This window comes from Oncorhynchus masou, chromosome 22 (genome assembly GCF_036934945.1).
Source record: "Oncorhynchus masou masou isolate Uvic2021 chromosome 22, UVic_Omas_1.1, whole genome shotgun sequence".
In the NCBI taxonomy this organism is placed as follows: Eukaryota; Metazoa; Chordata; class Actinopteri; order Salmoniformes; family Salmonidae; genus Oncorhynchus; species Oncorhynchus masou.
The window spans coordinates 28844097-28862576 of NC_088233.1; the positions used below are offsets into that span (position 1 = coordinate 28844097).

General features: G+C 41.2%; 1 protein-coding gene across 3 annotated transcripts in view; it reads right to left on the minus strand.

The window, feature by feature from the left end:
• Positions 1-2160: 2160 nt before the first annotated feature.
• The window catches only part of c2cd5 (C2 calcium dependent domain containing 5), a 64336-nt gene continuing 48016 nt past the window's right edge, over positions 2161-18480 (minus strand). The window contains exons 16-27 of one of the 3 annotated variants that reach the window (XM_064929818.1): positions 17496-17633; positions 17061-17124; positions 16895-16956; positions 10652-10750; positions 10434-10523; positions 7699-7771; positions 7456-7548; positions 6809-6847; positions 6436-6507; positions 4183-4379; positions 3873-4019; positions 2161-2858 (exon numbers count right to left, since the gene is read on the minus strand). In XM_064929818.1, coding sequence (XP_064785890.1) covers positions 2733-2858; positions 3873-4019; positions 4183-4379; positions 6436-6507; positions 6809-6847; positions 7456-7548; positions 7699-7771; positions 10434-10523; positions 10652-10750; positions 16895-16956; positions 17061-17124; positions 17496-17633 — 1200 coding nt within the window. In that variant the 3' untranslated portion in view covers positions 2161-2732. Of the gene's footprint in view, positions 2859-3872; positions 4020-4182; positions 4380-6405; positions 6508-6808; positions 6848-7455; positions 7549-7698; positions 7772-10433; positions 10524-10651; positions 10751-16894; positions 16957-17060; positions 17125-17495; positions 17634-18480 lie in introns of all 3 variants that reach the window. The other 2 variants (XM_064929817.1, XM_064929819.1) reach the window with 2 other exon arrangements.

The following is an 18480-nucleotide window of genomic DNA, read 5'->3' on the forward strand; positions in this document are numbered from 1 at the left end:
ACCCTTACTTCTTACACAATGAATCAAACTTCAAGGACTTCATTAGACATGCAAAATTAGACACCACTAATATACTTTAACTTTATAAAAATACTAAAATCAGATTTGAGTACATTTACACAAATAAAAGTTATCGTTGCACCCAGACTATGAACAAAAAAGAGGTCATCGCAATAAGTTTATTTTCCAGCATTTACATGATTGTTAAAAACAGGAGAGTTCAGTAATATGGACACCGTTGAGGCCGCAGTCAGGACAGCCAGGAATGTGACAGGAGGCTGTCCACAGGGTGGGTGTATGTTTGTGTGCATGTTTGCCAAAAACATTGTCATACAGTGACAGACAATTAAACTCAATTTTGTTCTCTAGTATGGCCATCTTCAGTAGTGGCTACCCTGTACTGCAGGGGTCCCAAATTACTAAGTCGTGGGCCTACTTTTCCTTGAGCAGATGGTCGGGGGTCCAGAAAATAGTTATAAATAATTTGTACCCTTCAAATTGACCGCAAGAAACCCAAACAGATATAGTATTTCACAAAAACAATAATTTCATACCTTGATTAAATTAGGATACGATCACATATGCCTATACAGTGCCTTGCGAAAGTATTCGGCCCCCTTGAACTTTGCGACCTTTTGCCACATTTCAGGCTTCAAACAAAGATATAAAACTGTATTTTTTTGTGAAGAATCAACAAGTGGGACACAATCATGAAGTGGAACGACATTTATTGGATATTTCAAACTTTTTTAACAAATCAAAAACTGAAAAATTGGGCGTGCAAAATTATTCAGCCCCCTTAAGTTAATACTTTGTAGCGCCACCTTTTGCTGCGATTACAGCTGTAAGTCGCTTGGGGTATGTCTCTATCAGTTTTGCACATCGAGAGACTGAAATTGTTTCCCATTCCTCCTTGCAAAACAGCTCGAGCTCAGTGAGGTTGGATGGAGAGCATTTGTGAACAGCAGTTTTCAGTTCTTTCCACAGATTCTCGATTGGATTCAGGTCTGGACTTTGACTTGGCCATTCTAACACCTGGATATGTTTATTTTTGAACCATTCCATTGTAGATTTTGCTTTATGTTTTGGATCATTGTCTTGTTGGAAGACAAATCTCCGTCCCAGTCTCACGTCTTTTGCAGACTCCATCAGGTTTTCTTCCAGAATGGTCCTGTATTTGGCTCCATCCATCTTCCCATCAATTTTAACCATCTTCCCTGTCCCTGCTGAAGAAAAGCAGGCCCAAACCATGATGCTGCCACCACCATGTCTGACAGTGGAGATGGTGTGTTCAGGGTGATGAGCTGTGTTGCTTTACGCCAAACATAACATTTTGCATTGTTGCCAAAAAGTTCAATTTTGGTTTCATCTGACCAGAGCACCTTCTTCCACATGTTTGGTGTGTCTCCCAGGTGGCTTGTGGCAAACTTTAAACGTCACTTTTTATGGATATCTTTAAGAAATGGCTTTCTTCTTGCCACTCTTCCATAAAGGCCAGATTTGTGCAATATACGACTGATTGTTGTCCTATGGACAGAGTCTCCCACCTCAGCTGTAGATCTCTGCAGTTCATCCAGAATGATCATGGGCCTCTTGGCTGCATCTCTGATCAGTCTTCTCCTTGTATGAGCTGAAAGTTTAGAGGGACGGCCAGGTCTTGGTAGATTTGCAGTGGTCTGATACTCCTTCCATTTCAATATTATCGCTTGCACACTGCTCCTTGGGATGTTTAATGCTTGGGAAATCTTTTTGTATTCAAATCCGGCTTTAAACTTCTTCACAACAGTATCTCGGACCTGCCTGGTGTGTTCCTTGTACTTCATGATGCTCTCTGCGCTTTTAACGGACCTCTGAGACTATCACAGTGCAGGTGCATTTATACGGAGACTTGATTACACACAGGTGGATTGTATTTATCATCATTAGTCATTTAGGTCAACATTGGATCATTCAGAGATCCTCACTGAACTTCTGGAGAGAGTTTTGCTGCACTGAAAGTAAAGGGGCTGAATAATTTTGCACACTTAATTTTTCAGTTTTTGATTTGTTAAAAAAGTTTGAAATATCCAATAAATGTCGTTCCACTTCATGATTGTGCCCCACTTGTTGTTGATTCTTCACAAAAAAATACAGTTTTATATCTTTATGTTTGAAGCCTGAAATGTGGCAAAAGGTCGCAAAGTTCAAGGGGGCCGAATACTTTCGCAAGGCACTGTAGCTATGCGTGGGAATACTTGGAAACAGATTTCCTAAATTAAAATCACTTTGAGCTAATTTCCTGGTGATTTTACAGTCTTATGTCAAAGAACAAAAATGATATAAAACCATGGGTTTTTTTTGCTCCGAAATCTTGGGTGGGCAAAATAAAACCACACACGGGTCGAATTTGGCCCACGGGCTGCCTATTGGGAAACCCTGCTGTACTGAGTATGGTACTCTTTACCATGGCTGTGTACTAATGACGACCCTGTACACTTTAGAATGGCCGGCTAGTGACTGCAGAGTCTGGATGGAGAGCAATCAGTCTTTTAGCTGCCTAAAACTTCACTATGTATTGGAATGTCTATTATATGACAGACAGACAGACAGACAGACATTACATAATGCCTCTAAATGGCTTGTGTAGAGTGCCTTAATGGACAATTAAGAGACAATTTCTCCATCAACTAGTCTGTTTAAGGCAGACATAAATCACAATTATTTGGATGGCTAGACTCAAGTGTGTGTGTGTGTCATGTGGTCCCATCAGCGCCAGTGCTGCTGGTCTGTCCGCTAGTAATCAGAGGGGGTATGGCCTCCTGGTCTGATTCTCTGACAAAGATGACAGCATCACCACTAACATTAATCAGACACTGAGCCTGGAGAGAGACAGAGAGAGAGAAATGGGAGAGAGAGAGAGAGAGAGAGAGAGAGAGAGAGAGAGAAGGGCAAGATAGAAAGAGAAGACAGACATGAGGGTCTTGTAGTCCTTTCCACTCACAGCCCGTCATCCCGTACACGGGTTGAAAATGTCAGATTTTGTTATTGATTTTGTTATTAAGTGCATAAATTGGAACACAGTGGCTGTACAGTAACATGACATCAGAGCTCCAGTTATCTGCTTCACAGCACTGTATGAGTTTTGACTGACAGCCGTTATAAACTTGAGCATCAAGTGCAACAGCATGCTCCCAATCCCTCCTGCTAACTGGGCTACTTTTGCACATCTGTTCTCTGAGTGAGGGACATGCTGTAAATCGGGAGGAGTTGATGTGTTCTAAAACATGAGATGTTGAGGAATATAATAAATACCACTGATGTCATGCAAGCTAACCACACACCAATGCACCTCACATTTCCTTTTTGAAAACTCATTTAATTTTCCTCAATATCAAAGCTAGAAGAGCTACAAAAAAGTACCTTATAGTTGAGGACTCTTTCCTTGTGTCATAAAAGTGCAGGTGTGTGGCCACTTCAAGACAACCTCTCACTCAAACCCTTGTAATCTTGTTTTCTTATCTTGCATCTACTCCAACATTTCAATGAATATTCTTATTGTTACTGAATAAATCCAGAGTATTTTCAGATTTCGTTATTGACAAATGCTGTGTAAAAGTACAGTAAATATAAAAAGCACATCAAATCAAGTGTAATGTTTGGAGTCTGATCATTTACCCGTAACCTTCAATGTGTTATCTTCGAATTGCTACCATGGTCATACCTATGCTTATTATAGTTAATTTCAATTTGGCCCAAACCACATAGGTCAAGTTCCACGAGTGTAAGGGGGTAACCTGGTGGTTCTTTGAGAAAATATTCTAGTTCAAACAGAACAATACTATAGGCCTCTAGTTCTTTAATTAACAGAGCAAATTAACAGTGTGTGTGTGTACCTGGTTCTTGTTGGGGTTTTCCATGAAGACACACTCCTTCATGCTGTATGACACTACGGCGTTGCCCCCCAAAGCTGCTACATGGGCACGGACCATGGCAAACACCTCCGCTATGAAGGAATGCAGGAACCCACTTACACCCCCCTCCTAACACACACACACAGGTAAATATGTTAATCTTTGCGAAATAATTGCTATGAGCTAGCAGAGGAACAGACTACGCATACCACAGAAAGACATGTAATCATTTCCTACTCATCTCTGATGACACCTGCAGGAATCTATTACACAAACGTGTGTGTGCGTGTACCTCTCGTAGTGACGTGGTCTCTCTAATGAAGAACATGTTGATGATTCCCAAATATTTGACAATACGCGTCCTGGGGAGAAAGGACAGAGGAGTCATCTTCACCACGGTAACAGGGGCACCGCAAGGCAACGACCTGGTGGAGCGTAGGGACCGGGACCGTACCTCTGGGAGAGGACTGCAGCGCTCTGAGGACGAGACTGGAGGAGGGGGAGAGAGAATGGGGGAGAGAAAGGGAGCGAGCGAGAAAAAGAGGGAGGGAGGGATGGAAATACCAGACTCAGCCTTTAGATGGTGCTGCAAAGATTAGCAGATATGATGAGCTATGAGCTGGAGGAAATGGATATGTGTGTGGAGTTTGAATGCAAACTACAAACGGGTTAAATTTAGGCCAGATCCAAATGAGAGCTGGTAATTTTGGAAAAGCACATTTTGAATTAGGGATATCTAATGAATTTCTTTTGTCCACATTTATTTTTCCTCAGCCAACAACATGAGTAAGCAACAGCAAAATCAGACAACCCCATATTAGAATAGTTTATTTAATAAATTGGTCAGCTTGTCACATTCTATACGAGAAAATAATATTTCTCTCAAGAGTTAGGAGCATTCAAATTTCTGCACAGGAAGAGAAACATGCATGTCCAGTCAATGTACAGCATTCTTAATGCAGTGGTGGGAAAACACACATTTGAAAGCAGTTTTGAAGAGGAGGATCTTTTACTATGCTCATTTCTCAACTTCTAAAAATGTGTGAACTGCACCATTTTAAGCAGCTAGGTTTATGCACATCTAGCACTAGCCAATAGTGTTGAATGCATGGGGAGACCAGTGCTAAATGTAGCACGGGTCAGGTGTAACTGGTAGGCCTACATTATATTCACTGTACATGGTCCTTTGATGAGTGCCAGTGGCACATTCCCAGGGACTTTCAAACCATAAATATGTTGCTAACTAGCAACAAGATAATTTGTAGAGTTTGGTCTAGCGAATGATCAGCCCATTTATTTATTGCCACTATACTGCATCAGTTGGGCTACAGCCTGACGATATGGAGAAATATGTTATTGGGCTCATTTCTGGAGGGGGAAATTATATATTTGATTCACTTGAGTAAAGTGTCCATTTAAAAAGTTGCCATAACATACCTTACAGTCATTCTATCAAAAAACGTGTAGGTCCCGCCGTGACCTGTAGTATTCTGTGATAGGTGTCTTTGTCAGTATATATTGTTTAGGCTCGCCCACAACCTGGGACCCCACACCTCCCAAATGAACCACTCACTATAAGCTGTGAGTTAGTTAGTTAGTTTGTTTGTGTGTGTGAGAGAATGCGCAGCAGTGTAACATGATGACAGTATAATCACAGTGATGAAAGCGTGAGCTGCCATGCACCATTCAGTGACAGACAGGCAAACAACCATACAGCCTCTGCAAACAGACAAGACAGACGTACATACAGACAGACAGACAGACAGGCCAGGCCTTGTGTGTGTGTGCATGCATTTACCTGTTTGTGTGTGTGTTAGAGTCCCTATGTGGCCTTGTTTAAATTAGCGTGTTTGTGTGTGTGTGTGTGTGTGTGTGTGTGTGTGTGTGTGTGTGTGTGTGTGTGTGTGTGTGTGTACGATCGATACAAAACAGAAACAAATTAGGCAGTCTGCTAAGCAGAATGATTCAATCAAGCCAGAGTGTGAAAGATGTTCCATCTCGTAACATAGTGAATGATGCTTCAATCCGACCTGGAACCTTCAGAGCCAATTTGAATAACATGAAGTCTGCATCTTAAATCCCTCCCCACTACCGAATTAGAGCATTACACAGGGATCTGCCATATGGCTCTGGTCCAAAGTAGTGCATTAAAGGGAATAGGGTGTGATTTGAGACGTGTCCTGTTTTTTAATCGCAATTAATGATGTCCAGTTATCATCACAGTTCATAACAAAGTTCATTTATGTAGCATCAAACTGCAATTCCCCCAAGTCGTCAGCTTTAGTAAGATATGTTTTTAGTGTGTTTTAAGATCCTCTTTCATGTTTACTTCCTCCATGTCTGTCACTATGGTGACAGGGTCAGAGGTTATACGCTGGCTGTTGGTTGGTCATTCCTCTGAGGGGCGGGGCTTCAACTTTCACACTCTAGTTAATCAGCTGGTGCATGATCTGTAACGCTCCGCCCCCCAGCGGCAATATGGGAGGCATGTGTATGTTTGTGTGTGTGTGTGTACCAGAGTTTGCTAGCGACTGTGTCCTCCTACTTGTCTTAACTGATCCTCGTCTTATGGTGTGAGCTTTCAGCCTAAGCAGCTCTAGCCAGGTGCTGCATCTGTCTGCAAAGGAACCGTAATCAACCGAGGAAACTGGAGAAACATACACACACACACACACACACGTGCACAAGCTCACACACAACATCCACACCGCATACATGCGCGTGCATACACACACCACACACGTACCGAAAACTGCATACACCCATGACATAGAACATAATATAGACACATAAAGAAAAATAATATAGAGAAAATAAAAGGAGGAGGTTGGGGCGGAGCAGGAGAACAAAAGGATGAGAACTTAAAAAAGGGCCGTGGTAGCCATGGCAGCAAGGAGGGGGTGGGTGGGGGAGCTTACCTCGAGATGAGGAGTGGGTCATGGCACTCTCTGGAAGACCTGTCAACACACACACCATGATGCACTGCCACACACACAACCACAGATGTTGACTCTTCAGGCCTCAGCAAGATACAACACACTGTATCTCAATACCTTACAGACACTTCCTTATACCTGGTCCTATATCCACATCTTGTTCCCTAGTCCTAAATCCTATCTCCTAGGTCTAGCTCCTGGTCCTGGCTGATGTGGAGGGCAGCCATTTTGGTTTAACCCCAGCTCTCTCTCCAGATCAGTGACGAGCAGGATTGTTTTTCTTATAGTCATCACAGTGCTACTCAACATAGCTCTACACACACACACACACAGACATGGCTGCAGGTCTAAAACACCTGAGAGAGGATGTACCTGGTTATACAGTTACATTATTTACCTGGTCATACAGTCACAGACGGTAAAGTCATGTTTAACACAACTACTACAGAACATATTGAAATAGAGGACAGAGAGTAGAACACTATGGTTAAGAGAGCTTCAAGGAGTGAGACGTTCCAGACGCTTAGAGGATTGCTGATGTTTTGTCTGCTGAGGGATGACTCTATTGGAGGTTAAAGGTTAGGCAGTTGTTAGTGATCCAGGATTATAAGAGATAAGGATTGGTGTACCTGAAAGTTTGGCTGTAGGCTGGTTGTTGGAGGATGTTGACTCTCCACATAGCTCCATAGAAAACTGTAGCTGCTCTTCATTCTCACCACTCCCTGGAAAACAAACACAGAGTTTAATCTCTTTCACTCCTCAACCCACCAACGTGCACTAACTCAAATCTCAAGTGTCTCGTCTCCTTCAGCTCTCCATAACACCAGACCCTTATCTCTATCCCCTGACCTACAGCCTTTGAGAATACTAACCCTTGTTAAGAGCCTTGTCTGCTGCCAGCTGAGTCTCCTTGTCAAAACTCATGGCTACAGCAGTCACCGCCACCTGGAGGACAGGGGGAGAGGAAACGGGAGAGGGTATGTGAGAAAATGAGAAAGAATGAAACTAGAATTACCTTGTCGCTATCATTTCTTGACACAAATGTCAGGTAAAGTGATAGGGGGAAAAATGTATACAGTTTCATATCGCAGTATTATTTTTGGATATTATATAGATATTTGACTCAAAGTATCGACTTCTTAAAAAGTTAGCTTTAGCTAGCTCTAATCAGCTGTACAAGCACTAAAACTCATCCTATAGCCCAGGTAATGCTGAGCGATATGGCCTAAAAATCTTATCTCGATTTTTAAAAACATATAAGGGTTTGTAGATTTTTTCAAATGTTTTTTTTTATATATATTTTTTTAACTTAATACGCGTTGTTGTACAATTAAAGGTAAAATACACTTCAAATAGTGCATTTCAAATAGTCAGCAATAATCTAATGAATTCAGGGCTTGTGAAGTTATACCTAGGCTAAATATAAGCCTTCCACAACCATAAGACCTACTAATAATTTAAGAATGTTATCAAAATAGTTTAAACTGCTTTTTTGCAATAATCACTGATCTGGCTTTCAAGTCTGTCTATGAAAATGCCCTTTTTTGTTACAAATTTAACTAGAACCATGCATAATGCACATTCACTAATAATGACTAACATCTTCTAGCAGCAATTAGACTCCACCATTTTTTAAACACAGGTCTCATCAACAATCTCTCAAGCCCACGTGTTAGTGATTAGTCTGCGAATCTTTATATTTCAAGTTTAGCCAACTTGGGATCTATTTGCTAGCTAACAAGGTTGAACAGTCAAATTGTTATGAACACACCATTCGGTCTGTCTCCAACTCTTTGAAAAGCATGTTAGCCTGTCCACATGTTGAAATCAAGCGGCCTACCTTATTTCTCAGAATGGAAACAAGTTGCCAATTTCTTATATGATTGTGTTTTATGTTTATTGCACATTTATAAAACACACTAGTTAACAGTCTTTGGCTAAAATGCTGCTAGCGGTATGTGGTACCACATTGCCGCTCGCGACTAACAGAATTAATTTTCCAGAATCAATGTTCATTGATACTCTCGTTTTAGTATTGTCTGCTCTGCACACAATTTGGGTAGTTGAGACATAAAATGGTCTTGTTAGAAAATTTTACTTCTCCTCTATTACAGTAAAATAATGTCTCACTTTGTTTTTTGGTGTCCATGTGACCGATTCTGTTGGACCAAATCTCAAATAGCGAGTTTAAACTGCTTGTCAGAGAGGAAGATGTGATCTCAACTTTGTTGACGAATGGAGGCAGGGGGAGGGGCTTGGTGTGTGTATAAACCATAGTGGAAGAGGCGAAGTTGAAAGCAAAGATTTTTTATAACTAAACCAAGATAGACCACAGTCTTTCGTTTCCAATGAGAACAAATGAGTAATAGTGGGCAGAACAAGCAAGGAGGTGGGCAGACCAAGCACGAGCTAGTGAGATCCTATTTGCCTGTTCTAGCATCATCTGCATATTTCCGTAAGGGAACGCCTACTCTGTGAAGCGAGTGTGTGTAATAACTCAATTCGCCTTTGCACTCCTTCTAAACGACGCAATTTTAAAAAACTGTAACAAAGGGTAAAGTCTACTCTACTTAGTCCCCTCTGTTCAAAACAGATTCTAGTTTTGGAACAGAAAACTGTATTGAGAACAAATGTTTAATAGATGAGAAAATTTGCAGAATGTTGACCAAAATCTCCTTTCACTGCTGGCCACTGGGCTTCCTCTCACTAGTGGAAACGCCGGGCAGATGCTTCATATTTATACATCCAGTGAAATATCTGTCTCATTGTTCTATCTGTGGTGAAAGGTTTCACTCTCGCTAAAATATTGTCCAAAATTAGGGCAGTGCATTTTCTAGAAGCTATCTTTGAACCAAAGCTTGTCGTCTGCCTTCCTGTCTTGTTAGGGCGGAGACATGCATTTCATCATTATATACAGACCTCTAATGTAAATGGGAAGGTGCACACAACACAAGAGGAGTGAATGAGACAAAACCAAAAATACAACATGAGAACAAGCATAAATGCTAAAAAAACAGAGAATAACAAAACCTTGATTCTTGCGATACAGGCATTTGGAATATGGCACACAAACATATTGCCCAGCCCTAAACCCAGGGTTAATCAACTCTTACCCTACAAGGTCTGGAGCCTGCTGGTTTTCTGTTCTACCTGATAATTAATTGCACCCACCTGGTGTCCCAGATTGAAATCAGTCCCGGATTAGAGGGGAACAATTTAAAAAACGCAGTGAAACTGGCTTCGAGGCCCAGCGATGAGTTTGAGGAATATAGCTTATTCTCCATCTTCTTTTTAAATAGTGAGCCAACATGTTTTCAGCACTTATTTCCCTGAGTGAACAAAACACATTTTCTCATGCTCTCTCGTCCCTCTGCAGCAGATGCATAGTGAACAATATGTTGGAACATCAAATCAATAAAACACCTTTATCGAAACGCAATACATATAGGATCGTGAGAATCGCAATACCTATCGTATCAGCACCTTAGTATCTTTATAATATTGTATCTTGAGGTCCCTGGCAATTCCAATTCCCAATACTGACCAAAATGTTTATAGGAAAGATGGACAAAATAGGAGAGGTGTTCTTAGGTGTGTGTCTTCTCACCTGTATGAGTTCTTCCTCTGGTACGGCTACAGTGAAGTTGAGATGGCATAGACAGCAGGGGATCATGGAACGTAACTTAAAGTATAGACTCTACACAGACAAATAAAAAGCAGATATTTCAATTTAATACAGAAGTTAAAGATTACGTAGATTAAGTAAGAGAAACACCAATGCTTGGGCTTGACCAGCGTATCCCCATTGTGCGTGTGTGGTCTTACCTTGAGTAAATTCTCACAGAGGTCAGTGAAGATCTTGTTGAGGCCCTGGTTGGTCAGATTGGCATTATTGAGTCTGTAGACCCTGACAGATGTAAACATCTAGGGAGGGGGGGATTAGCAAAGAACGAAATAAACATATTATAATCTCTCAATAACCTGTAGAACAGTAGTAGTAATTGCCAAGTAGTAGTAGTACACTCGTACAGCATTAGTAGTAATACAGTAGTAGTACACTAGTAGCAGTAGTAGTAGTAGTACAGTAGTAGTAGTAGAATAGTAGAAGTAGTACAGTAGTAGTAGTACATTAGTAGTAGAACAGTAGTAGTAAAAGTTGTACAGTAGTAGAACAGTAGTAGTAGTAGTAGTAGTATTAGTAGAAGTAGTAGGAAAGTAGTAGTACAGTAGTAGTAGTACAGTAGTAGTAAAAGTTGTACAGTAGTAGTAGAAGTACTAGTAGTAGAACAGTCCAATTTGTAAGTCGCTCTGGATAAGAGCGTCTACTAAATGACTTAAATGTAAATGTAAACAGTAGTAGAAGTAGAACAGTAGTAGTAGTAGAAGAATAATAGTAGAAGTAGAAGTAGTAAAGTAGTAGTAGAAGAACAGTAGTAGTAGTAATAGAACAGTAGTAGTACAACAGTAGTAGTAATACAGTAGTACAGTAGTAGAAGTATTAGTATACAAAGTACAGTAGTAGTAGTAGAACAGTAGTAGTAGTACAACAGTAGTAGAAGTATTAGTATAAGTAGCACAGTAGTAGAAGTAGAACAGTAGTAGAAGTAGTACAATAGTAGAAGGAGTACAATAGTCAAAGGAGTAGTACTGGTAGTAGAACAGTAGTAGAATAATAGTAGTAGTAGAACTAGTAAAGTAGTAGAACTAGTATAACAGGAGTATAACTAGTACAGTAGTAGTAGTAGAACAGTAGTAGTAGTTGTAGAAGTAGTACAGTAGTAGTAGTAATACAACAGTAGTAGTAGAAGAAGTAGTACTAGAGTAGAACAGTAGTAGTAGTAGAAGTAGTACAGTAGTAGCATAACAGTAGTAGTAGTAGAAGTAGAACAGTAGTAGTAGTAGTAAAAGTAGTACAGTAGTAGTAGTAGTAGTACAACAGTAGTAGTAGAACAGTAGTAGAAGTAGTAGTAGTAGTAGTGCAACAGTAGTAGTAGAACAGTAGTAGTAGAAGAAAAAGTCGTAGTAGAAGTAGTACAGTAGTCGTAGTAGAACAGCAGTAGCAGTAGTAGTAGTAGTAATAGAACAGTAGTAGAACAGTAGCAGAACAGTAGTAGTAGTAGTAGAACAGTAGTAATAGTAGAAGTTGTACAGTAGTAGTAGAACAGCAGTAATAGTAGTAGTAGTAGAAGTAGAACAGTAGTAGTAGAAGTAGTACAATAGTAGAAGAAGTAGTAGTAGAACAGTAGTAGTAGTAGTACAGTAGTAGTAGAATAATAGTAGTAGTAGTAGAACTAGTACAGTAGTAGTAGAAGAGTAGTAGTAGTACAGTAGTAGAAGTAGGACAGTAGTAGTAGAACTAGTACATTGGTAGTAGTAGTAGAAGAACAGTAGTAGTAGTACAACAGTAGTAGTAGTACAGTAGTACAATAGTAGGAGTAGTACTAGTAGTAGAACAGTAGTACAGTAGTAGTAGAAGTAGAATAATAGTAGTAGTAGAACTAGTAGTAGAATAGTAGCAGTAGAATAGTAGTAGAAGTAATATAGTAGTAGTAGAAGTAGTACAGTAATAGTAGAACTGTACAAGTACAGTAGTAGTAGAACAGTACTACTAGTAGAAGTAGTACAGTAGTAGAGGTAGTAGAATAGTAGTAATAGTGGTAGTAGAGTCGTAGTAGTAGAACAGTAGTAGGAGTAGAGCAGTAGTAGTAGTACAGTAATAGTAGTACAAATTGCACAGTAGTAGAAGTAGAACAGTAGAAGTAGTACAGTAGTAGTAGTAGTACAGTAGTAGTAGTAGTACAGTAGTAGTAGTAGTAGTAGAACAGTACTAGTATTAGAAGTAGCACAGTAGTAAAAGTAGCACAGTAGTAAAAGTAGAACAGAAGTAGTAGTAGTACAGTAGTAGTAGTAGTAGTAGTAGTAGTAGTATAATAGTAGTAGTAGTAGTAGAACAGCAGTAGTAATCGTAGTAGTAGTAGTAGTAGTACAGTAGTAACAATAGTAGAACAATAGTAGTAGTAGTAGAACAGTAGCAGTATAAGTAGTACAGTAGTAGTAGTAGAGCAGTAGTAGTAGCAAAAGTAGTCCAGCAGTAGTAGTAGTACTGCAGTACAGTAGTAGTGGTAGTACAGTCGTAGAAGTAGAACAGCAGTAGTACAGTAGTAGTACAGTAGTAGTACACTAGTAGTAGTAGAACAGTAGTCGTACAGTAGTAACAGTAGTAGAACAGTAGTAGTATTAGAAGTAGCACAGTAGTAAAAGTAGCACAGTAGTAAAAGTAGAACAGAAGTAGTAGTAGTAGTACAGTAGTAGTAGTAGTATAATAGTAGTAGTAGTAGTACAGTACTAGTAGTACAAATTGCACAGTAGTAGAAGTAGAACAGTAGAAGTAGTACAGTAGTAGTAGTTAGAACAGTAGTAGTAGAACAGTAGACGAACAGTAGTAGTACAGTAGTAGAAGTACAACAGTTGTAGTAGTAGTTATAAGTAGTATAGTAGTAGTAGTACAGTAGTAGTAGTACAGTAGTACTACAGTAGTATAACAGTAGTAGTAGTAAAAGTTGCACAGTAGTAGAAGTAGAACAGTAGAAGTAGTACAGTAGTAGTACCGTAGTAGTAGTAGTAGAACAGTAGCAGAACAGTAGTAGAAGTAGAACAGTAGTAGTAGAACAGTACTAGTATTAGAAGTAGCGCAGTAGTAAAAGTAGCGCAGTAGTAAAAGTAGAACAGAAGTAGTAGTAGTAGTAGCACAGTAGTAGTAGTAGTATAATAGTACTAGTAGTAGTAGTAGTAGAACAGTACTAGTAGAAGTAGTACAGCAGTAGTAATCGTAGTAGTAGTAGTAGTAGTACAGTAGTAACAGTAGTAGAACAGTAGCAGAATATGTAGTACAGTAGTAGTAGTAGTACAGCAGTAGTAGAAGAACTGCAGTACAGTAGTAGTGGTAGTACAGTCGTAGAAGTAGAACAGGAGTACAGTAGTAGTACAGTAGTAGTAGTACACTAGTATTAGTAGAACAGTAGTAGTAACAGTAGTAACAGTAGTAGGACAGTAGTAGTATTAGAAGTAGCACAGTAGTAAAAGTAGAACAGAAGTAGTAGTAGTAGTAGTACAGTAGTAGTAGTAGTATAATAGTACTAGTAGAAGTAGTAGTACAGCAGTACTAGTAGAAGTAGTAGTACAGCAGTAGTAGTACAGCAGTAGTAGTAGTACAGTAGTAGTAGTAGAAGTAGTAGTACTAGTAGTACTAGTAGAAGTAGTACAGCAGTAGTAGTAGTAGAAGTAGTACAGCAGTAGTAGTAGTAGAAGTAGTACAGCAGTAGTAGTAGTAGTAGAAGTAGTACAGCAGTAGTAGTAGTACAGCAGTAGTAGTAGTAGTAGAAGTAGTACAGCAGTAGCAGTAGTAGAAGTAGTACAGCAGTAGCAGTAGAAGAAGTAGTCTGGCAGTAGTAGTAGAAGTAGTACAGCAGCAGTAGTAGTAGTAGTAGTACAGCAGTAGTAGTAGAGCAGTAGTAGAAGTAGCAGTAGTAAAAGTAGCACAGTAGTAAAAGTAGCACAGTAGTAAAAGTAGCACAGTAGTAGTAGTAGAAGTAGTACAGCAGTAGTAGTAGAAGTAGTAGAGCAGTAGTAGTACAGCAGTAGTAGTAGAGCAGTAGTAGAAGTAGCAGTAGTAAAAGTAGCACAGTAGTAGAAGTAGTACAGCAGCAGTAGTAGAAGTAGCAGTAGTAAAAGTAGCACAGTAGTAGTAGTAGAAGTAGTACAGCAGTAGTAGTAGTAGAAGTAGTAGAGCAGTAGTAGTACAGCAGTAGTAGTAGAGCAGTAGTAGTACAGCAGTAGTAGTAGAGCAGTAGTAAAAGTAGCACAGTAGTAAAAGTAGAACAGTAGTAAAAGTAGCACAGTAGTAAAAGTAGCACAGTAGTAAAAGTAGCACAGTAGTAAAAGTAGTAGTAAAAGTAGTAAAAACAACCCAACAACCTGCCCGCTTGACCCTATCCCCTCCTCTCTTCTCCAGACCATTTCCGGAGACCTTCTCCCTTACCTCACCTCGCTCATCAACTCATCCCTGACCGCTGGCTACGTCCCTTCCGTCTTCAAGAGAGCGAGATTTGCACCCCTTCTGAAAAAACCTACACTCGATCCCTCCGATGTCAACAACTACAGACCAGTATCCCTTCTTTCTTTTCTCTCCAAAACTCTTGAACGTGCCGTCCTTGGCCAGCTCTCCCGCTATCTCTCTCAGAATGACCTTCTTGATCCAAATCAGTCAGGTTTCAAGACTAGTCATTCAACTGAGACTGCTCTTCTCTGTATCACGGAGGCGCTCCGCACTGCTAAAGCTAACTCTCTCTCCTCTGCTCTCATCCTTCTAGACCTATCGGCTGCCTTCGATACTGTGAACCATCAGATCCTCCTCTCCACCCTCTCCGAGTTGGGCATCTCCGGCGCGGCCCACGCTTGGATTGCGTCCTACCTGACAGGTCGCTCCTACCAGGTGGCGTGGCGAGAATCTGTCTCCTCGCCACGCGCTCTCACCACTGGTGTCCTCCAGGGCTCTGTTCTAGGCCCTCTCCTATTCTCGCTATACACCAAGTCACTTGGCTCTGTCATAACCTCACATGGTCTCTCCTATCATTGCTATGCAGACGACACACAATTAATCTTCTCCTTTCCCCCTTCTGATGACCAGGTGGCGAATCGCATCTCTGCATGTCTGGCAGACATATCAGTGTGGATGACGGATCACCACCTCAAGCTGAACCTCGGCAAGACGGAGCTGCTCTTCCTCCCGGGGAAGGACTGCCCGTTCCATGATCTCGCCATCACGGTTGACAACTCCATTGTGTCCTCCTCCCAGAGAGCTAAGAACCTTGGCGTGATCCTGGACAACACCCTGTCGTTCTCAACCAACATCATGGCGGTGGCCCGTTCCTGTAGGTTCATGCTCTACAACATCCGCAGAGTACGACCCTGCCTCACACAGGAAGCGGCGCAGGTCCTAATCCAGGCACTTGTCATCTCCCGTCTGGATTACTGCAACTCGCTGTTGGCTGGGCTCCCTGCCTGTGCCATTAAACCCCTACAACTCATCCAGAACGCCGCAGCCCGTCTGGTGTTCAACCTTCCCAAGTTCTCTCACGTCACCCCGCTCCTCCGCTCTCTCCACTGGCTTCCAGTTGAAGCTCGCATCCGCTACAAGACCATGGTGCTTGCCTACGGAGCTGTAAGGGGAACGGCACCGCAGTACCTCCAGGCTCTGATCAGGCCCTACACCCAAACAAGGGCACTGCGTTCATCCACCTCTGGCCTGCTCGCCTCCCTACCACTGAGGAAGTACAGTTCCCGCTCAGCCCAGTCAAAACTGTTCGCTGCTCTGGCCCCCAATGGTGGAACAAACTCCCTCACGACGCCAGGACAGCGGAGTCAATCACCACTTTCCGGAGACACCTGAAACCCCACCTCTTCAAGGAATACCTAGGATAGGATAAGTAATCCTTCTCACCCCCCCCCCCTTAAATGATTTAGATGCACTATTGTAAAGTGGCTGTTCCACTGGATGTCAGAAGGTGAATTCACCAATTTGTAAGTCGCTCTGGATAAGAGTAAAAGTAGCACAGTAGTAGTAGTAGTAGTAGAAGTAGTACAGTAGTAGTACAGCAGTAGTAGCACAGTAGTAAAAGTAGCACAGTAGTAGTAGAAGTAGTAAAGTAGTAGTACAGTAGTAGTAGAATAGTAGTAGTAGTAGTACAGTAGTAGCAGTAGTACATTAGTAGTAGTAGTACAGTGGTAGTAGTAGAACAGTAGTAGTAGAACAGTAGTAGAAGAACAGTAGTAGTAGTAGAACAGTAGATGTAGTAGAAGTAGTACAGTAGTTGTAGTAGTACAAGTAAAAAATATATATTTCAAATTTAACCTTTATTTAACTAGGCAAGTAATTCAAGAACAAATTCTTATTTATAAAGACGGCCTACCCGGGCCAAACCAGGACGATGCTGGGCCAATTGTGAGGAGCAGTAGGTGAAGTATAGTAGTAGTGGTAGTAGTAGCAGTGTTTCAGTGTGTGAGTCTGACCTGAAGCCCTGAAGTCCAGTTGTAAATCCCAGGCATGACCTCTGTGTTACAGCTGTAAAACCCTGGAGAGAGAGACAGGTAGATGGACGGACATCCTAAAAGAGCAGAGCTGAATAGAATAGAACATTTCTTGTAGAACAGTGTGTGTGTGTGTGTGTGTGTGTACCTGCAGGCAAGGGGGCATCAGTGAGAAGGGATTGGATGTCCTCTACTGCATCAGTGTCATCAATCTAAAGACATGAGAAGAAAAGCATTAACACACAGATTTGATGTGATTTATTAGGATCTCCATTAGCCGACACCAATGGTACAGCGAGGCTTACTGGGGTCCAACACAGAACCAAAAATACATTTTGACAAAACACTACAATTTCCAGACATTTAAAAACATGAACATGTAGTGTGTGTGCATCTATCAGTTACACATACATGTCAGTACATACACACAACAAGTAGGTCACATGGGGGAGATGTGTTGCTTTATTTGTTTTTTCAGATCCTTTACAGATCATATGCCCACACACTACAATTACACATCCAACATAATACACCCCCCTACGGTACACACACCCTACAGTACAGTACACACAGCCAACCATACCTCCAGTACGAAGGCGTCCTTCTTGCCGTGGGACAGGTCTAGTTCTGACAGCTCATCTGAACTCTCAGAGGTAGACCTGAACAGTCTGGACCGCTGTCTGTCAGGGATAGGAGACCCCACCACCTCCTCTATACACTCCTACAACAACAATAACAACAACTCAACAATATGTGTGTGTCTGACCATCCCTGTCCGGGTTGTGAGCCGCTGAGTTAGTCACCATAGAAACACCATCAGTTCAAACCTCACACTAAGTAGAATGATTAGGTCATTCCTAATCACACCCAATTCTACCCACACCCAATATTGTGCAATCATCAGAGTACGTTTCTATATTAGTGATAATCACACACACATTTCAATGTGTGTGAGAGTGTACTCACATAGAGCTGTGATTCTAGACTGTACTTAGACAAAGCTGTGATTCTCGACTATCATAAAGCTGTGATTACAGACTCCCCTAGAGTTGTGAATCTAGACTGCACTTAGACAGAGCTGTGATTCCAGACTATCATAGAGCTGTGATTCCAGACTATCATAGAGCTGTGATTCCAGACTATCATAGAGCTGTGATTCCAGACTATCATAAAGCTGTGATTCCAGACTATCATAGAGCTGTGATTCCAGACTATCATAGAGCTGTGATTCCAGACTATCATAGAGCTGTGATTCTAGCCTGTACTTAGACAGAGCTATGATTTTAGAGTGTACACATTTACTGTCAAGCTGTGATACAGCTGTAATTGTAAGACACCTCATATATTGTGATTCTAGAGTGGGTGTACTGAGATAGAGCTGTGATTTTAGAGGGTGAGGTACTCATATAAAGCTGTGATTAATAGAGGCTAATGTGCCATGCATCACTCTAATCGGGCATGCTAGTACTGTATTCAGGTCGGTGAACGCCTCAGGGTCCAACGTAAATAACTTCTTAATAACCAGAGACAAGACACAGAGAGGAATTAACTATGATGTTCCACACAGA